General features: G+C 42.6%; 1 protein-coding gene across 1 annotated transcript in view; it reads left to right on the top strand.

Moving 5' to 3' along the window:
• Window positions 1-773: 773 nt before the first annotated feature.
• The window catches only part of LOC122456315, a 36,635-nt gene continuing 10,310 nt past the window's right edge, over window positions 774-27,098 (top strand). Inside the window, exons 1-6 of the mRNA XM_043495086.1 lie at window positions 774-1,100; window positions 1,517-1,606; window positions 3,758-3,865; window positions 5,820-5,904; window positions 18,166-18,227; window positions 24,423-24,614. Of these exons, the coding sequence (XP_043351021.1) occupies window positions 948-1,100; window positions 1,517-1,606; window positions 3,758-3,865; window positions 5,820-5,904; window positions 18,166-18,227; window positions 24,423-24,614 (690 nt within the window). The 5' untranslated portion in view covers window positions 774-947. The remainder of the gene's footprint in view (window positions 1,101-1,516; window positions 1,607-3,757; window positions 3,866-5,819; window positions 5,905-18,165; window positions 18,228-24,422; window positions 24,615-27,098) is intronic.

Consider the following 27,098-nt stretch of genomic DNA (forward strand, 5'->3'; position numbering starts at 1 on the left):
GCATAGGACTGTATCCTGTTTACGATGGTTCAGAAGTACCTGGGACCCAGTCCTGCACTTCCGGGAAGGATGGTTTGAGTGATTGTTTGGGGGGTGGGGGAAGGAAGAGGAGAAGGAGGGTAACATCCGCATTTGGTTTCAGAGTAGCAGCCGTGTTAGTGTGTATTCGCAAAAAGAAAAGGAGTGCTGGTGGCACCTTAGAGACTAACAAATTTATTAGAGCATAAGCTTTCGTGAGCTACAGCTCACTTCATCGGAATGCATCTGATGAAGTGAGCTGTAGCTCACGAAAGCTTATGCTCTAATAAATTTGTTAGTCTCTAAGGTGCCACCGGTACTCCTTTTCTTTATCCGCATTTGGATATTCCCGCCACGCTGTGGACAAGGCAGACCACAAAGCTCAGCGGGAAGCGAGGGGATCAAGCCAGCTGCGACTGCGGAGGCCGGCCTATGGAGCCGCCTTCCCGAGGCGATCAAGGGACTCCACCCTCGGCGCCCGGCAGCAGCAGCAGCACTAGAGGCCTGCCCCGGGGGAAAGGCCTTCCCAGCACGAGACTGGCTCCCCCTCCCCGACCCCGGCCCGAAGGAAGGAAACTCGCGGCATCCTCCCGCCAGTAACAGACCAGCCTCCCCAGCCGGGGTACGGGACAGGCTGCCCGGCCCCTTGACTGGGGAGCGGCGCGGGCTGCGGGGCAAACTCGGGTTGAAACGCTCCCTGTAAGGGAGGCTGGGAGGGGGTCCCCGCAGGCGGGGCCCAGCTCCGCGGAGGCGGCGCACGCTGGCCGGGGGGAGGAAGAGGCGGCTGCGGGGAGGCCTCAGCGCCGCCCTCCCTCAGCCCTGCGGTCCCACCCTCCCGGTGCCATGGAAACGCGGCCTGTTGGCCCCAGGGCGGCGGGCCGCCTGGCGCCGCGCGGGCCTCCGCCCTGGCCCACGTCCGGCTGCCTTCCATGGCCTCGGCCCGGCCTTGCTCCCGCCCGCCCGTCCCCGCCGTTTCCTTCCCCTCTTCCTCGGCGGCGACGGTCCTCACCCGGGCGCGGGCGCGGGCCGAGGCGCAGCTGATTTCCGCGGTGGCCGGCGAGCGGGCCATGCGCTGGAGCGAGGTGACTCCGCCCGCCTCCGCCAGAGGGCGCTGGGCCCGGGCCGGGCGGATTGGGGGAACCCCCCACCCCAAGGCTCAGCAGCGCCCGGCTGGGTCGGGGCAGGGGTGGGAGGCCCCCGTGGGGAGGGGTGCCTTATTCACATTTAGCTATGCCGACTCCCTCAACTAGCAAGCGTGTGCTTCATCCCAGCCACAGCAAGTAACCCCAGTACGATGATAACTTTGCTGTGGCACTAAGTTGTGGCTCTTCGCGCTCTGAGGTTTTGCTCTCCTAGGCATATGAGGTTGAGCCTGGTGTCCAGAGGAGCTGAGCTCAGCTTTGCGCTCTGCAGTGCTTCTCATCTCTGACTCTCAAAACCTCCCACAGTCTGATGCTGGCTTCAGATCATTTTGCCATTTATGTTTTTTTGCTTTCAGGTTGTTGAACGTTATACAGCACTCTTGAAAACTTTGAGCAAGGAGGAACTTCCCAAAGACTTTGAGCCTGGTCCTTACTATTCACAACTGGTAATTTTAAAAACGTTCCTCAAGTGACAAGCAGGATTGTCAGCTCTTGCCGTTTTATTACAAGTGTCCTAATAGATGGTCTTTCTTAAAATCCCAGCTTCTGAAGTGATGTGATTATGTGAAAATCTCAGCTTTCATTTGTTAAAAAACGTTTCTAACCATCGCATTTGCCAAGCAAATGGGAACCCTAAAGGCTCAATAACCAGCAGGCAAATAAAAAGAACCATGAATTAAAAGTCATGAGTTTTTTTTTTTTTAAATCACATGATTTTTGGAGACGTTGCTCGTGACTTTTGAACACTCAAGATTGACAGTACTGGACAAATGTTGTTTTACAAAATGATACAATGTCAGGCTCCAGTTTGGCAATCAGATCTTTGTGGATGGACCCTCGATATCACTAGGGCACTATATGTGTGCAAGGATCTGGATCTCGTTGCAGGATTGGAGCCTTCATTTGGATAACACCAACATGTGAATGTATTATATTTTAAGAACATATAACTGAATTACATGTTTGATCCACATTTATCTGACTGGATGCCAGGGAAGCTGAGAGAGCACACTGTCTGGTCAGAGGAAAGAGAAAACCAGATCTGTTAGCTTAATGATGCATGGTTGCGCTGGAGAGCACAAGGTAGTGGTGGAGAGCAGTGCTACTGGCAGTGTTGTCATCCTCGCCATGTTGACATGTCTGATGGGATGGGCCCTTTGTGCACCAGATAGAGTATTTGGGGGAGAGCTGGTTACAGCCTTCAAAAGGTGCAGTAATATTCCCTCAAGTATCCCCTGGCCACCACTGCTCAGGTGCTGCACCTCCTCCCCCATTCCCTGTGCAGGTCTTCCTAGGAATAGGATTAAATTCTGATCCCATTGAAGTAAATGGTAAAACTCCTAATGACTTCACTGTAGGGTTGCCAAGTTTCTAATCGCACAAAACCGAACATCCTAGCCCCACCCTTTCTCCAAGGCCCCACCCCCTTCCCTGCCCCTTCCTGTAAGACCTGTCCCCTGCTCACGACATTCCCCCTCCCTCAGTAGCTTGCTCTCCGCGACCCTCACTCACTTTCACTGGGCTGGGGCAGGGGGTTGGGGTGCGGGAGGGGGTGAGAGCTCTAACTCAGGGTGCAGGCTCTGGGATGGGGCCAGAAATGAGGGGTTCAGGGTGTGGGAGGGGCCAATGGGAGTGCAGAGCTGCTGCTTGGGGCAGGGGCAACATGCAGAGCCTCGTGGCCCCCTGCCTAGGAACTGGACCTTCTGGTTGCTTCCGGGGCACTGCGCAGTGTCAGGGCAGGTAGGGACTAGCCTGCCTTAGATCTGCAGCATCGCCGACCAGATTTTTAATGGCCCGCTTGGTGATGCTGACCAAAGGCACCAGTGTCCCTTTTTGACTGGGCTTTCCGGTCGAAAACTGGACACCTGGCAATTGTTCTTCACTGGGGCCAGAGTTTTACCATGATGTAGCCTTATTTGTCTGTAACATTGGCTCCAGTGTGCAGCTGCCATATGTTTCTTCGTTGCAACTACAAATACTTGTCTTTAGAAATAAATTAATGTGTGTTGGTTATGCTGTTCAGTTGAGGATTAAATCATTTGCTCAGCCAGGCTTTAGAGACAGCTGCATCTGGCAGAATTTTAGGACAGAGGCAATTTGCACCTGTTGTTACCTCTGCAGATTTACAACTGTGTCATTTCATTAATATGGGGCCTGCTTAGTTTTATGTTCAGTTTGCGGTATTTTAAATTAATTTAGGTGATCTACAAATATCTCTATTGTAGCTTATTAGAGGGACTACTGATTTTGTAATGTGAAATATTAATGATGATATAGTTCTCTTCTGGACAATGTATTTTAACATTCCAGATAATCGTTGAAGGGCGAGACCTTCAGCTGGTGTAAAGTGGCATTTATTTCAATGGAGTTAAGCTAAGAATCTAGCCCAAAGTAAATAGTACCTAGGGAGTAGTTGAGGGAATAAATTTGAAATTATTTTAGAATACAAATATGTAAAATAATGATTGCCCAAGATAAATGGTAAAAAAGCAGTTTCATTGGTTTGAAACAAATAAAAAACCGGTCCTAAACATGTTCAGAACCACAGCAATACTAAAACTTCAATAATAATTTGAGATTCTCATTGTGTATTTCAGCTATTTGAAACCCATTATCATTTAGCTGTAGCTTTCCAAAGACAGAATCATCATCAGGAAGCAGTGCAAGAGCTTAAGAAAGCAATAGACGTTGCATCTATCCGTAAGGTAAAACTGCAGTAGTATTTTTAGTATGTACATTACGTAATGAGTGTTTTTATGTAAAAAGTTAACCAACGGTTAAATCAAAGGTGTGAGCTGTAGCTCACGAAAGCTTATGCTCAAATAAATGTGTTAGTCTCTAAGGTGCCACAATACTCCTTTTCTTTTTGCGAATACAGACTAACACAGCTGCTACTCTGAAATGTGTCTACCTTGTGGTTTTATTATGCTATATTTATTCCAAAGTGAATGACAGCTGCATCTTAGAGTTATAGCTACTGTACATCAAAATGAGATCATCCAGTATAATAAACACCACTGCATTTGGAGACTCAGATCAGACAGAGCCACAAATAATCCATTTTCTGAATATATTAGGTTATCTTATGCTTGCACATTGCATTAAGCATATTAGAAATTGACCTGTAAGACATCTTCGAATACAATTAGAGGGAGTTTTAGGTAATGGGGGGGAGGAAAAAGCTAAAATTTCCCATTTCCTACCCCCACAACCTCCACTCATTAGTTTAATCCTGAGTGGTCACTATATTTGAAAATGTGGGATGGACCTTGACTGCTTCAAATGTTGGGTTCCTTTATAATTATGAATCATTGATGCCAGACCTACATCTAATGCCCTGTCAGTTAAGGACTTGATCCTATGAGGCCTGAACACTCCTGTGAGGTGTTATGCTGGAATATATAGGCATTGAGGATGGTCACCACCTCACAGGATTGAGCTCTATAAAGATAAGTAACTGCTTTCCTAATTTTGATGTCTGAATTCCATTTCCTAATGGCAATATAACATTCTGGACAGGGTGACTAACTTGTTTCTGGGATAATTAGTCAAGGGGGCTCAATCCTCAGCTCCTGATAACTTTGATGGAAATAGCAGCCTCTCAGCCCCTTGCAGGAGACATTTAGAATTTATTGGGATCTGACCCTTGGTGCTTTATATACTCTAAGGCATGTTATAATTGCACAGGAATCCACCGTTTGTCAAAGCTTATTAATTCATAATATTTTAAAATTAGACTGAATTTAAAATCGCATGGAAAAAGCAGAAACTTTTTCTGTGAAATAGTTGATTAAATTCTATTCCATGTGAATATATAGGTCAAAGTACAATGTTCAGATTAATGTCTGAGATTTCATGCGCACCCTAAAGTCTTTCCAATGTAGAAATTTTTGATTGGCAGGATAAATTGTATCTAAGGTAATTGGAAACAATCTTACCATGCTAGTCATAATTTTTTTTTTACCACTGGCATTGACAGCAATTGAATTATATTTTAAGGAATAATAATAAACGATTTTGTAAATTTGGTGAGTAACAAGCAGTAAAAATAGTCATAAAATTGATGAACAAACTGAAAATTAGACCATTAAAATCCTCTGGCACCATAGGCTCTAAGTTCACTTGCTCTTTGTTCAGATAATATTGTATAGAAATGGATGCCTGCATTTTTTTGTTTTTTGAATTTATCTGTGCGATAGATACATCTGTACTTTTGGATTAAACACACTTAATGGTAACTGCACATTGGCTTTGCGGTTCATGTGCAATCTCATTAAATTCCTTCATTTTTTTTTTCCTCTAAGGGAGTAAATTGATTTATACGAGCATGCTGCTAATGTTATAGCTCCTTGTCTAGCCCCTTGGGTTCTAATGTTTTCTAAACTCAGTACAATTATGGGAAACGTTACACTGGAATGATGACATAAATCATCCCCATAGGAGTCTGAGCAGTCTGGGGAGTAATCTTATAGAGCCCTGCTGAGGTAAATAAGAACAGTAATTTGAAATAAATAAAAGACCAATTGTTGCTAATGTGGATGGCTCAAGAATATCATTAAGTTCATAATGACAGGTTTGTTTGGTGTAACAATGCTGGATGTACTGTAAAGCTGCTTTTTAGATCGTATTATTATAGTTCATGTACTATCTTCTCTCCAGATTGCCTGTCAAGTTGGCTGTGTTTCCAGAACTTTCCTTCATACACCACTATTTGCAAGAAGAGCATATGCATATGTAAAATGTGGTAAGAGACCCTAGATCCCTTTTTTAACTTAGTAAATAAACATTTTTCAGAGTAGCAGCCGTGTTAGTCTGTATTCGCAAAAAGAAAAGGAGTACTTGTGGCACCTTAGAGACTAACAAATTTATTAGAGCATAAGTTTTCGTGAGCTACAGCTCACTTGCTCAAGAAACTCCCTGAAAAAGCACAAGAACAAATCCGCACAGACACACCCCTAGAACCCCGACCTGGGGTATTCTATCTGCTACCCAAGATCCATAAACCTGGAAATCCTGGACGCCCAATCATCTCAAGCATTGGCACCCTGACAGCAGGATTGTCTGGCTATGTAGACTCCCTCCTCAGGCCCTAAGTTACCAGCACTCCCAGCTATCTTCGAGACACCACTGACTTCCTGAGGAAACTACAGTCCATTGGTGATCTTCCTAAAAACACCATCCTAGCCACTATGGATGTAGAAGCCCTCTACACCAACATTCCACCCAAAGATGGACTACAAGCCATCAGGAACAGTATCCCCGATAATGTCACGGCTAACCTGGTGGCTGACCTTTGTGACTTTGTCCTCACCCATAACTATTTCACATTTGGGGACAATGTATACCTTCAAATCAGCGGCACTGCGATGGGTACCCGCATGGCCCCACAGTATGCCAACATTTTTATGGCTGACTTAGAACAACGCTTCCTCAGCTCTCGTCTCCTAATGCCCCTACTCTACTTGCGCTACATTGATGACATTTTCATCATCTGGACCCATGGAAAAGAAGCCCTTGAGGAATTCCACCATGATTTCAACAATTTCCATCCCACCATCAACCTCAGCCTGGACCAGTCCACACAAGAGATCCACTTCCTGGACACTACGGTGCTAATAAGTGATGGTCACATAAACACCACCCTATATCGGAAACCTACTGACCGCTATTCCTACCTACATGCCTCTAGCTTTCATCCAGATCATACCACACGATCCATTGTCTACAGCCAAGCTCTACGATATAACCGCATTTGCTCCAACCCCTCAAACAGAAACAAACGCCTACAAGATCTCTATCATGCATCCCTACAACTACAATACGCACCTGATGAAGTGAAGAAACAGATTGACGGAGCCAGAAGAGTACCCAGAAGTCACCTACTACAGGACAGGCCCAACAAAGAAAATAACAGAATGCCACTAGCCATCACCTTCAGCCCCCAACTAAAACCTCTCCAACGCGTCATCTAGGATCTACAACCTATCCTGAAGGACGACCCGTCACTTTCACAGACCTTGGGAGACAGGACAGTCCTTGCTTACAGACAGCCCCTCAATCTGAAGCAAATACTCACCAGCAACCACACACCACACAACAGAACCACCAACCCAGGAACCTATCCTTGCAACAAAGCCCGTTGCCAAATCTGTCCGCATATCTATTCAGGGGACACCATCATAGGGCCTAATCACATCAGCCACACTATCAGAGGCTCGTTCACCTGTGCATCTACCAATGTGATATATGCCATCATGTGCCATCAATGCCCCTCTGCCATGTACATTGGTCAAACTGGACAGTCTCTACATAAAAGAATGAATGGACACAAATCAGACCTCAAGAATTATAACATTCAAAAACCAGTTGGAGAACACTTCAATCTCTCTGGTCACTCGATTACAGACCTAAGAGTGGCAATCCTTCAACAAAAAAGCTTCAAAAACAGACTCCAATGAGAGACTGCTGAATTGGAATTAATTTACAAACTGGATACAATTAACTTAGGCTTGAATAGAGACTGGGAATGGATGAGTCATTACACAAAGTAAAACTATTTCCCCATGTTATTTCACCCCCCCCCACCCCCACCCCCGTTCCTCAGATATTCTTGTTAACTGCTGGAAATAGCCTACCTTGCTTGTCACCATGAAAGGTTTTCCTCCTTTCCCCCCCCCGCTGCTGGTGATGGCTTATCTTAAGTGATCACTCTCCTTACAGTGTGTATGATAAACCCATTGTTTCATGTTCTCTGTGTGTATATATCAATCTCTCCTCTGTTTTTTCCACCAAATGCATCCGATGAAGTGAGCTGTAGCTCACGAAAGCTTATGCTCTAATAAATTTTGTTAGTCTCTAAGGTGCCACAAGTATTCCTTTTCTTTAAATAAACATTGAAATTCCAAACCGAGAAAGATTTTTCTGGAATACTTTTGCTCTGCCTTGCACTTTTATTATAATTGACAGCATATGGGAAATATTGGGTGAGTCTGGAGATAAATATACATTCACTTAGCTTTGCAGCCTTCCAGGAAAGATATATGTGCTGACAGCAGGGTGGACTTTAAGGGACAGCAGGGGGCTTAGAGCAACTTGCAGTCTCCAAATCCTCTGAGCACAGTGTGACTTTGATAGATGGGGATCCTAGTGGCCAGCTGCCTACTTGCTCCACTGCTAAGTACAGATGAGGCTTCTCTTTTAAGACCGGTTCTGGTTGACAGTCCAGCCGCTTCATCATCTGCAGGTCAGCAAAGGAATAAAAATGCAAGTTTGAGGTAAAATGAAAACAATTAATTTAAAAAAGAAATATTTAAAAAGTTTGTAAGGACTTATGCATTTTACCTGTACAAATGTGATTGAGTAATTAGAAAACGGAGCATATTAACTATTGAGAAATACTTTACAGTTTTCAGGAACAAAGGGAAAAAATCCCAAAAGACTAAGTAAACAGTAAATTTAATCCAAGTTTTATCCCACCTACAAAATTTTCAAATTAAAATAAAAGTAAAGCAAAAAGGAGCTTCTCCGTTTCAAGGCAGGAGCTATTGAGGGGGAAAAAAAAGAGAAGAAATTTAACTATCTGGGCTCAAAGGATCAAATCAAGACCTGTGTAATACAAAGGGATCCAGACAGGAGGACCTTCCCTAGACCTATTAATTTCAGCGTGAATTGAGGCAGGCATAAAGTCCATGTGTGGATCCTTTTCTAGGATCTTTGTTCCAAGAAACCCATATTCAGCAAGATTTAATAGCATTTTTATTGATGCATACATAAATAAAAGGTTTAGTAATGTTACAAAATAGAGATGTATTTTATTAAACTGAAGACAACAGCTATACTTTTCCATCAGAGGCATGTGTGGGAAAGTGCACTAAAACAAATTGCATAACTGAAAAGTGTACTCTGCTTGTGCAAAAACTTAGGTGTGAAAACATACATACTAAATTGCAGGCATGATTTTAGGACCACTTCAGAAAATTTGTCTCTAGTACTTTTCTTAATGATTACTGAACTAGTATTAAAACAAGATGTAAACATGTATCATTTGTAACATGGGTGGTCATGCCATTATTTAAAATGACACCATATTTCAGAAAATTTTGATTTTAAAAAAAGGTTCAAGTAAAAAAAAATCTAAAATAGTTAAAACATTCTCTGTAAAAAGGATGGCGGGCAAACTTTTGGTTTGTGTTTGATTTAAGACGTCAATAGTAGATTATATAAGGGAATTAAAAAGGACTGAAGCAGTTCAAAAATTTTGCAAACAAGGTCTCAACTCATCCCTAACTTCACCCTCCATTATAGATTTCTAGTTTTGCTTCTCTCTCTCTCTGGCTTAATGACTATTTATGTATTTATCCACAGTGTAACGTTCACTGGCGGGGAGGAGAGATACGCACACATTCACTCTGTAGTACAGTAGTTAAGGCCCCATCTGGGAAGTGGGAGACCCAGCGTCCAGTCCTCCTGCTCCAGTTGCTTTTTCATTATTCATCCACAGGAGAACTACTTCGAATAGGAGAAACTGAGGGAGCCCCATATCCCATAGTTCAGTGGTTAGAGTGCCTTCTTGAGATGTGAGACCCTTGTTCAAATGTTTCTTCCTCTCAGGTTGAGGTGGGAATTGAACCTGGTTCTCTCACATCCCAGGCAAGTCGTAACCAGTGGGCTAAGAGTTATCATGCTGGTAGATGGCCTCTGAGCATGCCTATAGCAATGCACATGCATTAGGTGGCTAAACGCCTATCTTCCCCTGGTTTGGGAATTTTTGGGGGGCTTAGGTGGGAAATAGGTTCCAGATGCGTAGAAAGAGGGAGCAGTGCACATGCCAAGAGGCAAAAAAACAGGCAGAGGGAATTTTTACCCTGAAAATATAGGTGCCGGGTGAGTTTAGGCACCTACAGGGTTCGGTGAGAATTTTGTGGATTGCAGTGGAGCCAGACCTGGGATTTAAGTGCTAAATCTGGGGTTTAGATTCCTAAGTACCTTTGTCTATCTGGGCCTAAGCAATTTCTTGGCTCACCAGCACCACCTATTGAAAATATTACAGTCCTGTTGCAAGCACAGTTAGGCTTGTGGTTGATTGTTTTAGTTGAACAAAACATAAACTTAAAAACAATGCATAACCCTCAATGTATTTTCAGCTCACAGTGAACACCAGAATGGCATCAAACAAGCTAACAGTCTCAACAGAATTTTGGGGTTGCCTTGCTTTCAAAAAGGAAACTATATAGCAGCTCAGTAACACATACATATTCAGATACCCACAGTCACATTCATTGGCTAAATACCATGTTCTCTTTTGAGGTGAACCCAGTGATAGCGAATGCACTCCGAAATACTGTGAGACTATATGGGTAACTGATTGTCAGATGAGGTCCTGATGAAATGTACAGGCAGTGGTGTCTTGTGGTTAGGTCACTGGACTGGGACTCAGAAGACCTGGGTTCTACATCTACCGCTACTATGAACTTGATTTGTGACTTTGAAGATGTTGCTTCGCTTTTTATTTTGGTACTTCTGTTTCCATTCCTACCATTCATCTGTCTTGTTTATTTAGATTGTACACTTTTCTGGATTGTCTCTTACTGTGTGTTTGTATAGCACACTAACACAGTAGAACATAACACAATTATATCATTATTCATTATTTGTATTTCAGTAATGACCAGAGGTCCCAAACTGAGACTGAGGTCTCATTTGCCAAGTTGTCCTGTGACTGGTGTCTCTGAATTCAAAAATAGCCAGTTGGGGTTCAAAGATCCATATTTTGCTTTGGTTGGGATAGAGCGAGCAAAAACAACACGAGTATTATTTGGGAATTATTCTTTGTGACTTGAATCCAGTTAAAGATCACTGAAGAATATGTTAAGAAAAAACAAAACACCCTCCCTCCCCTGCCACCCCAGTCTCTTGGGCAGTAAAGTGTCTGGCAACTCCACATCATCTAGGTGCATGTGGAAATTGGGCACATTCTCTTCTTTGCAATTCAGGTTTTGATATCTCCCTTATCACTGTAGTGTCTGAATATCTTCCAATAGTGCCTTAAACAATGTGACTAACATATGTCATGTGTGGCTTTCTCTCTCTCACATATCTTCTCCCTTGTGGGAGAATTGTGTGTGCACTGTAGTGATTTATTGTGGTAGGGTTATTTTTTTAAGTAATACGAAGATTAGGCTATACAGCTTAAGTTGATGTAAGTTATGTCGCTCAGGGATGTGAATTAGCCAATCCCCTGAGTGACATAACTTATGTTGATTTAAGTGCTGGTGTAGACAACACTATGTAGGCGGGAGAGCTTCTCCCACTGACATAGCCCCGCTGCTCACGGGAGCTGGAGTAATTAAGCTCTGACTGGTCGGCTTAGGGCAGCTACCCAGAGAGCTTATAGTGGCGCAGCTGCACTGCTGTAAACTGTCTAGTGTAGTCATAACCTTAGTAACATACTCTGCAGTGGAGCAGGCCACACCATTATCCATGTTATCTCCTCCAATCAAAAAGCAACAGGAGGTAGCTCAGGGGAAGAAATCTCTGCAAGATCTTCTCACAGACAGGTTACTTTCCCTTGCCTCCCCTGCACATTGTTTCATGGAGTATGGGGTTTTTCCTGTGGAAAAAGCTTTGAATTTAATCTCAAATCTGGTAGATCCTCAAGGATTCTCCCTGTGTCTCTGCATGTGATCTGGAACCAGCTTTTTGTCTCATTCACTCTTTCTCTTAGCTCAGCGAGATCCCAGGCTGCACAAAAAGGGCTCTGCAAGTTTGGAAAGGAAGATGCCAAAGGGGAACTGAGGTCCTCCTTTCCTGTGGAAGTGGGGAGATTTGCACCCTGAGCTTCCCTCCTTGTATAGATCTAGGTATTCTGATCTGGCCCCATTGATTTAAAATAGCCATTGAAGCCCATTCCAGCATGTTTTAGGGAGTTATGGCAGCATATGTTGTCCAAAAAAATCTGTTCTCAGAGGCAAAAAGAATCATAGAGTTTAAGGCCAGAAGGGACCACGTTATCTAATCTGACCTCCTCTATATCACAGGCCATCAACACCAACTAGTACCTGCACACTAACCCCAACAACCAAAATTAGATCAAAGTGATTAATCTGAACTAGCTGAATAAACTGAAATGAAGAAAATATTCTTTGCTCCTGCAGAAGAGGCTGCTGCAGTCAAAAGCTGATTTAGCAGTTAAACGAACTCTGATTCCAGGTTCTTAACAAATGTTTTCCACCAGTTCAGTGGTGTGACTTTCTTTAAAACTTTGGCAGCAAGTGTGTACTGCTTCATGTTATTTTTTGTGTTTAAATTGTACCATAGAATCTCTATGGATAGTAAGTCCATGCTCTAATAATAAGAATATAGCAGTAGGGATATATTACCGACCATCTGACCAGGATGGTGATAGTGACTGTGAAATGCTCAGGGAGATTAGAGAGGCTATTAAAATAAAAAACTCAGTTAAAATCCCCCATTATTACTATCTTCATATTGACTGGGTACATGTTACCTCAGGATGGGATGCAGAGATAAAGTTTCCTGACACCTTAAATGACTACTTCTTGGAGCATCTAGTCCTGGAACCCACAAGAGGATCGGCAATTCTTGATTTAGTCCTAAGTGGAGCACAGGATCTGGTCCAAGAGGTGGTAACTTGTTAAAAGTTAGGAAACAAAGGGTAGGAATAAATGGTGAATTTTCAGAATGGAGAGAGGTAAATAGTGGTGTCCCCCAGGAGTCTGTACAGGGCCTCGTGCTATTCAACATATTCATAAATAATCTGGAAAAAGAGGTAAACAGTGAGGTGGCAAAATTTGCAGATGATACAGAACTACTCAAAAAACTTAAGTCCAAGGCAGACTGCGAAGAGCTGCAAAGGGATCTCTCAAAACTGGGTGACTGGGCAACAAAATGGCAGATGAAATTCAATGTTGATAATACAAACTAATGCACATTGGAAAACATAATCCCAACTATACGTGTTGGGGTCTAAATTAGCGGTTACCAGTCGAGAAAGAGATCTTGGAGTCATTGTGGATAGTTCTGTGAAAACATCCACTCAATGTGCAGCGGCAGTCAAAAAAGCAAACAGAATGTTGGGAATAATTAAGAAAGGGATAGATAATAGGACAGAAAATATCATGTTGCCTCTATATAAATCCATGGTACACTCACCTCTTGAATACTGTGTGCAGATGTGGTCACCGCATCTCAGAAAAGATATATTGGAATTGAAAAAGGTTCAGAAAAGGGCAACAAAAATGATTGGGGGTATTGAACGGCTGCCGTATGAGGAGAGATTAATAAAACTGGGACTTTTCATCTTGGAAAAGAGTCGACTAAGGGGGGCATATGATAGAGGTCTAAAAAATCATGACTGGTGTGGAGAAAGTAAATAAGAGAGTGTTATTTACTCGTTGTAATACAAGAATTAAGGGTCACCAAATGAAATTAATAGGCAGCAGATTTAAAACAAACAAAAAAGTATTTTTTCACACAACGCACAGTCTATCTATGGAACTCCTTGCCAGAGTTGTTGTGAATGTTGTGAAGGCCAAGACTATAACAAGGTTAAAAAAAAGAACTAGATTAGTTCATGGAGCATAGGTCCATCAATGGCTATTAGCCAGGATGGATAGGGATGGTGTCCCTAGCCTCTGTTTGCCCAAAGCTGGAAATGCGTGACATGATGGATCACTTGATGATTACCTGTTCTGTTCTTTCCCTGTGGGGCACCTGGCATTAGCCACTGTCAGAAGACAGGATACTGGGCTAGGTGGACCTTTGATCTGACCCAGTTTGGCCATTCTTGTGTTCTTAAATTAAATGTTTTTAATAGATTACAATAAATTTAGCCCTTGACATTGACAAGCTATTTCAAATTTAATTTTAAATAGGTTTATTTTAAAAAAAATCCCTGTATTTAAATAATAAAGAACAGGTTTTTAAAAAACAACCATCCTTTTTTTTTTTTTTTTTTATCACCCAGCTCCAGGGTGCAGTATTAAATAGTCATCCATGGGGAACTTAAGGTCAACAGGAAGTTGTTTATCCATTTCTCATATGCCTCTTCTGTTATCTCCTACCTGCACTGCAGAGCTGGATGTGTCCAAGTTTTTATCTAACAGGAATTAAAACTGCCTGTTACCTGATTCAAGATGTGTGACCCAGGAGAATTCTACTTTCAATATGCTTAGATATTTTCAGGACTATGAACAGGTTCTTGCATCTTTTGTTCAGAAGTTCCTAGTGTTCCACACAGGCCCAAAATCTGGTGGAGCTTCACAGAGGCTCGTCTTTGTAATTTTTGTCTTGGATCCTGTCAAGCCTGTATTTCTGTTGTGAGACCTGCAGTTTGAGCATTGACAGCCGACCTAGGGGTGATACCCAAATGATTTCCTATATATACACATGCAAGAGAGCTGTAGCTCACGAAAGCTTATGCTCAAATAAATTTGTTAGTCTCTAAGGTGCCACAAGTACACCTTTTCTTTTTGCGAATACAGACTAACGTGGCTGCTACTCTGAAAATTGGTATCAGAGTAATCAAAATCTAGATTTTAGATTCCATTTCAGCAACATTGAAATAGAACAAAGATATACAGTTTCCTACATGCTAGATGCCCAATTTAAGGCATTTTTATTTAGTTCTGAGAGAGCCCACGATGGACGTTGGTGCTGGTATAGCAGCAGCCACCAACATATTCTGAACCCTTTGGTAGCTCCTGCGGAGGCAGTGGGACATGAAGCTTACTGCAAAGCTGCAGATGTATAGAACTATAGTTTTACCAACTTTATTATAAGGCAATGAAGTGTAAACGTGGAGGAAGGCTGGTGAGTGGCAGATTTATGTTTTTTTTTATTTTTGTCATCTTTTTCAGCTGCTCCACTTAAGTGGCAGGACAAGATCAGCAGCGAGGATATTCATAGCCGAAGCCAGAAACCACCCCCATCAGCACTGCTTCAATTTTGGCAGTTTCTTGATAGGGACATATTATTAGGATGGAAGACCAGCGAATTGTGAAGTGTTTACCAAAGAATTCTGCCACATGGTAGATTATCACAGGGTTACCAAAAGCTTTGGTAGTATGATAAGATTGCCAGTGACAGATGGTCTGAACATCCAGCCAGACTGTCTGAACAACTGAGCTAGAGATCAATCTGGGTATGCTCCATCTGCAAGAAGGCTGTCCCCCTTTGGTATTTGCCTTGATGATGTGTGATGCTGCAATATCTGCCATCTTGACATTGGTTGAAGGAAAACATGCACAGAAAAGCCAAGAATGGACAGCATGCAGTAGAAACAGAGTTCAGAGAAACAAGTTAATTAGCAACCTCTAAAGGAAGTCAGAATAAATACTAAAAGCATGTTGGAGTTACTAAGAGAAGCTATGGATAGTTTCCTATCTTCCATCTAATGAAATTCAGTGTAAAGGGAATTTTCTTTATACGTATTAGAGACCAGTTTGCCACAGGTAGCTCGTGCTGAAGAGTGGTGAAAACAAAATTCTATCAAACTCAAAATCTTTTCCCATTTGCAATGTTTCTTTGAAACTTTGCTCATCATTGTATAATGTAAGATGCCATTTAGCATTGTTTAGGGTGTCTAATATGATCATAGGTGCAGATAGCTCCTGGAGGATGTAGAAAGCCTTACGTTATTAGGATGTAACTTGCTAGTACTTAAGGTCTTACCTTTTAAAAACTTATGTAAGCACTTCTTTAATTGAGAGTTTGGCATGTCCTAGTGCAGGGATCAGCAATCTTCGACACGTGGCCCATCAGGGTAATCGGCTGGCCGCCATTTCCCACAGTTCCCATTGCCCGGGAACGGCGAACCACAGCCACTGGGAGCTGCCGGGGGCCGTGCCGGTGGACAGTCAATGTAAACAAAATGTCTTGCAGCCTGCCAGCGGATTATCCTGGTGGGCCGCTTGCCGACCCCTGTCCTAGTACATTCAGTATAATTCTTAAATATCACAAATGGTCTAATCTTCCTCTGAAATGTTGTACTTGATCTCTGAATGAATTTAGTACTCTATATGCTGTGATTTGGCTTTTAAAACACTGATAAGCAGTGTTATTTCATCTCTCAAAACACATGGTAGTTATTTTTATTAATTTTGCCTTAAAAACACCCAGCTGAAGATTTGCAAAAACTGAGTGATATCCAGATTAGCACTTGGTGTCTGATGAAAATTTAGGGTAAATAATAGAGGAATATTGGCGGTGGCGGAGTGGGGGTAGGGTTGTAGCATCTTTAATTTAGTATTGGTAAACTGATGCATACCTGATTTTTGTCCTTTTTTAAAAAAGGGGGTTTGTTCAGTTAAATAGAAGTGAATTAGTTTGTGATAGGTGGAATTGACCTAACACTTCAGCTGTTACACCACTTCTCTTTAATTTCTTTCTGTAGCAGAGAAGGTCATAGCTGTGAAGATGAGTTCTGAAGCCAAGCTTATGCCTTCAAAACAAATTCATTACTTTTTAATGTATTCTCTTTGTTTCTGAAGGCAGACCGCCCTTGTTCATAAGGATGCATTGGAGAAATGTTAATGGAAAAGCTTTAAATTCCTCAGGATTGATGCAAAAATGTTTGATTGTACTATACCAAAGCAATATTAAGCATCATTTAACTCTTCTATATATTTTTATTTTTTTCTTCAGTGCATCTCTCAAGCCCCGTCTGTTGTTCTCTGCAACAGCTTCCTAAACTCTGCCTAATACTCTCTCTTACCCTAAACCCTGTTACCCTTCTCATACAACCCCCTGTTCTTAGCAGTTGCATATTTTGAACAGGAGTGGGTAATCCAGCAGAAGTGGATGGCTGAGTAGAGACCTTCTCCACCTATGTCTATGTAATACACTAGCAGAGTGTGGGTTATGTCCCTCTCTACTGGCTGTTTGTCTAGAAGATAACAGCCGATCAGTGCTCCAGATAGTGGAATTACAACTTTAGTTGTTGATCCCACACAGTTCTGAAAATGGGCATCTCTGACTGTGCTCACTGCCTGCTCCTTTGTAAGCACCCATCCTTCAACATGCACATGCCCAACCAGCCCATTTGAAAATTGTACACATATGCATTTGTTATTTGCACCCAGGATGTACTTTTATATCAGGACATATGCTCACATAAGCCTCTTATTCTTACGTGGTTTGTTTTTCTTACCTATCTTACAAGTGTTTTGTGCTGCTTACTGGGTAAATATGTGAGATATTTGCAGCGTTTCTAATAGAACCCAGGAGTTCTGGTTCCTAGTTCTGTGCTCTAACAGCTATACATCACTACCGTTCATGTGTCCATTTGATTATGTGGATCATAATTTTAGTTGATATCCGAGTTACACTTTTAAAAATAAGTAGGCTGCATCTCTGCTCAATACTGAGAGAAATATTACTCACCAAACTACCATTAAAAGCTAGAGACTTTAGAAAAGTTTTCCTGGCAGTCATTTTAGTTTTAATTACTGAATAATAACCTTTCCCCATATATAATAGAGTCTAATGTGTCTCCATATAATCTCACAAATTGTGGCCTCAAGGCCAGCATGACAGCTTCATGGTATTGTACTGTAGTTGCCCACAGGGAGTCTGAGTTTGTGTCCTGACTGAGTTCACTGTTGAGTGCTCTGGTGGGCAAGGACAAGAAATGTAATATGTGGACACGGTGTTCTCAGCCCTTGTGGAGGGATAAGTGTCTCATATCACTGTCTACTGAATATGTCTGGCCAACCACAGGAGTAGCTTTGGACAGGTGGTTGAAGGAGCCACCACATCAAGCTTTCTTCATTCTTAGGCAAGGTCAGAGCAATGCAGAGTCTTTGGAAGGGCATAGAAGAAGAAGGATTCCAGCGGATCATGTCTAGAAGATGTCATAATCAACCATATCAGTACTACATAATGGTGCTATTGCATTTAATGCTTTGGGTTCTTTATGAAATATAGCTGGTCATAGAGAAATGATTCTTAAACTTTTATTTTGTGCTCTTTTTTTCTGCGTTTTTAGGTTGTTTGAAAGAAGCAATAGATGATGCTAACAAGGCTGTTGAGTTAGACCCTTTGAACCCTGTAAGTAATAGTGACATGAACTGGCTCCTAATACACATTGTACATGATTTTATTCATATGTAATTTTCCTCTGATCTGGAAATTGTGCACAAAGTTAGTCTGTGCTAACATATCCTGTTCCTGGTTTCAGAGTAGCAGCTGTGTTAGTTTGTATCTGCAAAAAGAACAGGAGTACTTGTGGCACCTTAGAGACTAACAAATTTGTTAGATCATAAGCTTTCATGGGCTAAAGCCCACTTCATCTGATGCATAGAATGGAACATACAGTAAGAAGTTATATATACATACAGAGAAGTTGGAAGTTTACATACAAACTGTAAGAGGCTAATTAGTTAAGATGAGCTATTGTCAGCAGGAGAAAAAAACTTCTGTAGTGAGAATCAAGATGGCCCATTTAGACAGTTGCCAAGAAGGTGTGAGGATACTTAACTTAGGGAAATAAATTCAATATATGTAATGACCCAGCCACTCCTGTCCTATCATATCCTATTCCTGTTACCTCATTTTTCCCCTTGGAACTTTGTGCTGACTTACTTGTCTCATCCACTTGTTATAGCTTATCTCTTAGGCTGTAAAACGTGATTAACAAAGATATTTTGGTGCCTAAACCCAAGATTTAGGCCATCAAGTGTCTGTTTTAGGTTTCACTGAGATCCACAAAACCTCCACTCAGCTGCCATCTAGCCCAGTAGGCATCTAAAGTCGGTGCCTAAAGATTCTGGGTAAGAGTTCCCTAGGTGCCTATGTTTCTGCCTCTGGGCATGTGCACTGCCACCTCCCTCAAGGCATCTGGATACTGGTCTCCTGCAAAGCCACAGAATGATCCAGAAACCACAGGAAGATAGGCACCCCTCTGCCGGTGTCACCTGTGGAGCACAATCTGGTAGATGTACTCAGAGGCTGCTTACTGCATCAGGTCCCGTTCAAAATATCGTGTGTGATTCTATGCATGTGCAAACCAACCTTACAATGTTTAGCTCAGTGGTTAGAGAACTGTCCTGAGATGTGGGAGACCTGAATTCAGTTCCCTCCTCTGCCTCATGGAGAGAAGGGATTTGAATAGGGGTCTCCCACATCTCTCAGGAAAATATCCTTATCGCTGAGCTATGTGGTGTTCTGATTTGAGGCTACCCAGTGTCTCTTGCTGAAGCTGTTCCAATTTGGATAAATACTTAAATCATCACTGAAAAAGAGAGAGACTCTATAGCTGGGTGGTTAGGGCACCCAACTGGGAGGTGGAAGACCTACAGGCCATTCCCAGGCCTGCCGACAGCAATTCCAGGCCCTAGGGCCAGGGCCAGGGCCAGAACCGACCCTGTGGGGGCGGAGCCCAGGGCGAATCCATCACTTTCTGGACTGCCCGTCACTCCCAGGTGCACGTGACCGCTCCAGGCCCCACTCTTTTGTGGGGGCCCCCAGGCCGGCACAATTGGCCAGTGTGGTTGCACGCATAGGAGCCCTCAGGCTCGCCCGGACGAATTAAAAGGGCCTGGGCCCCTGGGCAATTGCCCCATTTCCTGCCCCCCATCAGCGAGCCTGGCCCATGCTGCAATGGTTAAGTATTTATCAAAAATGGAACAGTTTCAACAGGAGAGATTGAAGGAGCCCCACATCATAAGAACATAAGAATGACCTACTGGGTCAGACCAAAGGTCCATCTAGCCCAGTATCCAATCTTCCGACAGTGACCAGTGCCAGGTTGGACCTTTCCTCCATGAATTTATCTAGTTCTTTTTTGAACCCTGTTATGGTCTTGGCCTTTACAACATCCTCTGGCAAGGAGTTCCACAGATTGACTGTGCGTTATGTGAAGAAATAATTCCTTTTATTTGTTTTAAACCTGCTGTCTATTAATTTCATTTGGTGACCCCTAGTTCTTGTGTTATGAGAAGGAGTAAATAACGCTTCCTTATCTATTTTCTCTACTTCAGTCATGATTTTATAGACTTCAATCATATCTCCTCTTAGCTGTCCCTTTTTCAAGCTGAAAAGTCCCAGTTTTATTAATCTCTCTTCATACAGATGCCTTTCCATACCCCTAATCATTTTTGTTTCCATTTTTTGGACCTTTTCTAATTCCAATATATTTTTTTTGAGATAGGGTGACCACATCTGCACCTCTGCAGTATTCAAGAGGTGGGTGTACCATGGATTTATATAGAGGCAACATATTTTCTGTCCTATTATCTATCTCTTTCTTAATTATCCACAGCATTCTGTTTGCTTTTTTGACTGCCGCTGCACACTGAGTGGATGTTTTCAGAGAACTATCCACAATGACTCCAAGATCTCTTTCTTGAGTGGTAGCAGCTAATTTTGGCCCCATCATTTTGTATGTATAGTTGGGATTATGTTTTCCAATGTGCATTATTTTGCATTTGTCAACATTAAATTTCATCTGCCATTTTGTTGCCCAGTCACCCAGTTCTGAGAGATCCTTTTGTAGCTCTTCGCAATCTGCCTGGGTCTTAACTATCTTTAATAATTTTGTATCATCAGAATATCCCCAGTTCAGTGGTTAAGAACATGTTTTGGGGTGATGTGGAAGAACCCTGTTTAAATACTCCCCCCCCCCCACAGGTGGAGGGGAAAATTGAACCTGGATCTCCCCCATCCTAGATGAGCGTTCAAATCACTTGCATAAAAGTTACAAGGTGTGGGGTAAAGGCAGCATAACTATCATCAGATATTCCTATGGCTATTTTGTGTGGAGAGGAAGGCACCTTAGTCAGTCTCACAAGAAAAGACTTGGGCCCCTAAACTGCCTAATTCCAGGGGAGGTTTTCCCAGTTGTGGATCACTAAGCAGAAATAGGTGCCTATCTCCAGGAGAGGGGTGGGGTTTAGGGCAAACCCCTTTCCGCAGCATCTCCCATTGGCTAGTTTAGGCAGCTCCATGCCTCGTGTACTGGCTTGTATGGATTCCAATCTTAAGCACCTCTCCTTTCCCCATTCATTTACAAGGAGTCTAAGCACCTAACTCAGACTTTGTGGATTGCAATGTTGCTCCTGTGATTTTTCTAAGGGCCTAAAAGCTAGGGCTTAACAATGCTTAAGTCCCCTTGTGGTACTGGGCCCTAGCTTTTTGGTGTAGGAACTGTCAAATTTGACATATATGAAAGAGCCTGCATCTTAATATGTGCCTCCATGCAGCATTGTTTTTTAAATAGTGACATTTCAGTTGGGAGGTATTTGTGTAAAATGTTGGGAATATTTTAAGTGACAAATTGAGTGGTATTTTGGAAAATGTCTCTGTATAGCTCAATATTTTAAAACTGAGCTGGAGCAACATCATGTTTACTTAAGCAACAATGGGCCCAATGGTGCAGCTCTTCCACTTACTGCTCTGACAGAATCAAGGCCACTTTGAATAGTGGAGAATGTTTTTAAGGAGTATTATTAATATTTGTTATTTAACATTTATATTATGGTAGCACCTACAGGCTGAGACATTCTGTTCAAGATATCCAGAACTATAAGCCTCTCTGCTACCCCTCTGCTTCAGCAAGTGAGAGTTTAGCTGCTGCTAAGCTTTGTCAGCTCTCTGATACACCAGTCTGTCTGCCTCTTTGAGACTGTGCCAATCTAAACCTTGCTTTGCACGTAACAGTCAGTGAAACCTCAGTTCCTGAATGCCCCAGAGACTTCTCCCTAGTCCCTCTCACTGGACATTCACAGAAATTGAGTTTGCTACCTCTAAAGAGACAGAGCACACACCAACCTGTTAGATTAGTTGAAGACTCACACTACACTTTAATATACAGCACTGACATGGTTTTGTAACAAAACAAGAATAAGTTGGTGATGGGTTCGGTCACAGAGACCCCTTTGGGACGGTCACCTGATGTGCTGAGACTACCTCTGAGCCTTTTTCTCTGCTAGTTTGGGCCTCCAGAACCCTGCCTTTTTGAGCCAGACGTACCAGTCTGCTCCAGCACAGACCCAGGGTCTGAACCATGTGCCCCAAAGCTGAAGACTTAACTGAAAACAGCTTAAGAAGTGATCCAGTCTCTCACATCCAGACACCTAGCTCCCACTGGGATCCAAACCCCAGATAAATCCGTTTTACTCTGTATAAAGCTTATACAGGGTAGACTCATAAATTATCCGCCCTCTATAACACTGATAGAGAGAGATGCACAGCTGTTTGCACCCCCAGGTACTAATTACTTTGGGTTCAATAATAAACAAAAGTGATTTTATTAAGTACAAGAAGTAGGATTTAAGTGGTTCCACGTAAAAACAGACAGAACAAAGTAAGTTACCAAGCGAAATAAAATAAAACATGCAAGTCTAAGCCTAATACATTAAGAAACTGATTACAGATGAAATCTCACCCCAGAGATGTTCCAATAAGCTTCTTTCACAGATTGGACTCCTTCCTAGTGTGGGTCCAGCAATCACTTCTACCCCCATAGTTACTGTCCTTTGTTCCAGTTTCTTTCAGGCATCTCTTTGAGGTGGAGAGGCCATCTTTTGAGCCAGCTGAAGACAAGACAACAGCTGGAGCAGTTTCCAGGGCCTTTTATATTCTTTCTCTTGTTGGTGAAAACCCCTTTGGTCTCCTGTGCAAAATCACAGCAAAAAGATGGAGTTTGTAGCCACCTGGGCAAGTCACATGTCCATGAATGATTCAGCTTTTTGCAGGCTGACACCATTGTTTACATGTTAGTTTGAATGTTCCCAGGAAAGCTCAGATGTGGTTTGGCGTCTCCCAAAGTCTGTTGTCAGTTAAGAGCCTGTCTCTTGCCTGAAGAGCCAGGAAGGTGCCCTGGTGCGCTCACTAAGTTGTCTCCTCTGCTTGTTAGCTTGATTGCTTTGTTTACTTTATATGTAAATATACTTTCATTGTCCTGTGCCTGTAATCAAGCCGGTCAGAGAGGCAAGTCCACATTCCTTTGTCCAGGCTTGGTGCAGTCACTGCCTCCCAAACACACTTTAAGAACATATTTCCAGCACACACATACAATCCATAGATACATCCCACAATAATTTTCAGGACCAGTGCATCATCAGTTTACATATGATTCCTTCCCTGACACTTTTAGGTACATATTATGACCGCAGAGTATTGGCCCTCTGCCAATGGGCATTGAGGGACTCTTAGGGTCACACAGGCCTTAACCAAATAGGGCCCCTTTGTGCTAGGCTCTGTACAAACAAATAGCAAATGACAGCCCCTGCCCCAAAGAGCCTTCAGTCTGAAAGACAAATATAACAACATGTAGATGGAACAAACAAGTCAAGGGAACACATCAAAGGGAGAAATGGGGTAACAAAAACAGAGTGTTTTAGCACAGTCTAGTTGTGTGCATAATTCTTAGCCAATCAATAGCAGAATTCATAACTTCACATTGTTTTACTGTTATCAGATGGCAGTTTTCCGTATGGTCTGTTGTTTCTGAATAACTGTCACAGCAGAGCTGGAAGTTTTATTTTTAAAACAAGAGACATTGGTCTTGGGAAAATGTTTTGTTACAATTTATTTCTGTTATCTGTATTCTTTTGGTAGGTAATTAATGTATTTGATGGATGTTATTGCAATGACCATTGCTTTCTGTATCCTCATCAGGGACCTGCTTCATTCTGATTGCCTTAGAGAGCAGACCTGGTCTGTGTTTCAGCCAGAGATCAGCTGTTCATACTTCCCATTTTTAAAACTATACCTTGCTGTTAGTGACGTGGTTTCCAACAGTTTTTTAAAACTTTTATCAGTAATGAAGGGTTAGTACACACAGTAAAATTCAAACATACAGAAGAACTCTAAGGCTCTGGTATAACTTTTATGCAGTAGTCCGAGTTTAGAGGCTGTCAACAAAATTATGCCTCATAAAAGCATAGCCATACAGAGAATGAGAGGAGTAGGTGCATCTCCTGAGCAAGAGCAACTTCATAAGGTATAATGCATCCAGAAGTGCTGTGAGGAGTGCAGTGTGCATCTGCTTTTACTCTGCTAGTAGAAAAGATGCTTCCCATGGTGTTAATGTTGCATCATGCTTCCCTATTCTGCACAGACATATACCGTCTGCTGGCAATAACTAACTAGCTGTGCTAGCTCAGACCGCTTAACTACAGAGAAATTGGAAGGAGAGGCCCCTTGTTCCCATTCTCTTTTTTAGTGCAGCCATAATTTAGTCCTGAGTGGTCTTCCAGGTTATAGAAAACTGAAGTCACTGCTGCTCTTTCTATTTTCTAGGATGTATATTGTGTTCGTGCTCTTGTTTGGAACACAATGAAAGAAAAGAAGAAAGCGCTTTTTGATTTAAACTGCAGCCAGAAGCTAAAGCCTTGTCATATTTCCACTTTGATCATAAAGGGAATTATTAAAAATTCTCTTATGGCAACAGGGGATCCACAGTTTTTAGGGAAGAATAAAGATCATGAAAAGGTAAGAGACATCTGTTTTAACTTATCTGTCTCATATTGTGTTTTAAAAAAAAAAAAAAAAGACTGTGGCTCAGACATGGGACCGAAATGAGCCATGGTGAAAGCAGATGCAGCTCTTTTATTGCTGTCAGTGCTAATTCTGAGGCTGAATTTGGTCCCATATTGTTGACTACTTAAGACAGAGCATCGCCCTTCCCACCTTTCAGTCCTGATTCTGCATCTTCTCTGCAGTATCTACTAACACTGGTTCTAAAAAACAAACCCTGCCAAAGATGAAATGCTCCATTACCCACACACATTCTTTCCCTAGGGAGATGATGAGAAAACAACGTGATAGATATTAATCATGTCACTTAATGCATTAGTAGAAGGTGCTCAGATACTGCAACAATGAGCCACGGTATAAGAACCGACATAGAACAGAACAGTTACATAAAAAGAAAATATATAATTGCTGCTGAGTGGGATATATTGAATTATCCTATTCCTGGCCACACTCCTTTTCTGGGCAGCACCATCCACTTTTTGAATGTACTTTACTTACTATGGTGTTGTAATATGGGGTCTTTGTCTGTTAGTGCCCCCTTGTGGCAAAATGGGGAGCCACACCAACCTGGCTCCATCCCCCTTATGCCACCACACGCAATTCTATGTTTATCAAGTCCTTGTTATGACTCGACCCTCCTGACTGGGTTCTCAATAGTCTCTGTCAGAATGGTCATTATCATCATCATGTTCCTATTACGCCTCTGGTGTTTAGGTTAGTGACGAAGCTCCTCCACTCCTATCTGTTTCTGGCAAGTCTTTCAGTGGTTCCCCAGCTGTGCCCCAGGTTTTTCAGCTCGGCTTCCTCAGCTCTTCGCCATGTTGTTTTCGGACGTCATTTTCACTTGCCTTCAGGTGTCCATGTTATTGCTATTCTGGTGATGGAATCAGTTTCCATCCGAAGCACATGACCAATCCCTGTCCAACGCCTCCTGGCAATGATGGTGGTCAGATCCTCTTGGCTGCACTGTGTCAATAGATCTTGGTTTGAGATTGTTCTGGGTCAAAAGATCTGGAGGATTTTTCTGAGGCAGGTTGTATGGAACAAAGACAGTTTGGACATGTCATACTTTCTCATTCCCCAGCATTCTGCACTATAAAGGATAACTCCTAAATTAGCAGCATCTATCCTGGCCCCTCTACATGAGTCTGGGAAAGGGAAAAAGTGCCAAATGAGTGGACCAATGGGGTTATAGTGAAGATACCACAAAAAGGAACTCTGTGATTGTAATAACTGGCACGGTATCACACTTTTATCTGTGCCAAGCAAAGTATTGTGTAAGATCATAGTCCAGCGTATATCAGAGGCAGTTGATAGTGTTCTCAGAAAAGAGCAAGCTGGTTTTCAGAAAGTGCGTGGATGCACAGACCAGATCTTCACTCAACGAAACATAATAGAACAGTGCTTAAAATGGCAACGGCAACTCTACATAAATTTCATAGACTTTGAGAAGGCTTTTGATAGCATTCACAGGACAGCCTATGGCACATTCTGCGGGCGTATGGAATTCCTTTCCATATAATCAACGTCATCAAAAGCTTCTAAAAGCTTCCAACTTTACATGTGGTGTTGATCACAGTGAGCTCAGTTTTGAAGTCAAAACAGGAGTACATCAGGGGTGTGTCATGTCTTCAATCCTCTTCAACATTTCCATCGACTGGGTAATGCGGCATACAACAGAAGACATGCCAAGAGGCATTAAAGGGACACTCTTCTCATTCCTTAAAGACCTGGACTTCGCAGATGATGTCGCTGTCCTATCACATACCATATACAAGAAAAAACAACTCAACTCAATGCATTCAGCCAGCAAATTGGACTGAAACTCAACTGCAATAAGACAGATATCATGACCTTTAATATTGCCTCACCATCACCAGAGGTATGTATAGAGGATTATGTTCTCACCAATGTAGAAACATTCACATACTTGGGCAGCACCATCAGCCAGGATGGTGGAACAAGCCAGGACATCCGGAACAAAATCAGTAAAGCCAGGAACTCCTTCAGGAGCTTAAATATAGTCTTGAAATTATCAACTTACAACACCAAAACCAAACTCAAGATTTATCAGAGCTGCGTACTTTCAGAATAGTAGGGACTTAGAAATTCCATGGCTCTAGCAAGGGCTAATCAGCCCTACGTCTCCTGGCTTTAACTTAAGGGCCTTCTTCTCCAAAAGTTACTGGCTAGAATAAGTAGGGGAACCCAGGCTCAGAGTTCAGGCTCAGGGTCCTTGTTTGGAACAGCCAGAACCAGTCCTTCTCAGTCCCTTGCTGTTACCTGAACTGCTTCCTACCTCTCCTCCTCTGTAGGCTTCCTCAGCCTCTTGTCCTGCATCTCCTTCTTTGGAGTGTTGACTTCTCAGACAGTTTCTCACAGTCTACTGGAGGGGTTCTCTCTGCAGTCCCACTGCCCCTCTAGCAGCCACCACACCCT

The sequence above is a fragment of the Dermochelys coriacea genome, chromosome 1, assembly GCF_009764565.3.
Source record: "Dermochelys coriacea isolate rDerCor1 chromosome 1, rDerCor1.pri.v4, whole genome shotgun sequence".
Lineage (NCBI taxonomy): Eukaryota > Metazoa > Chordata > Testudines > Dermochelyidae > Dermochelys > Dermochelys coriacea.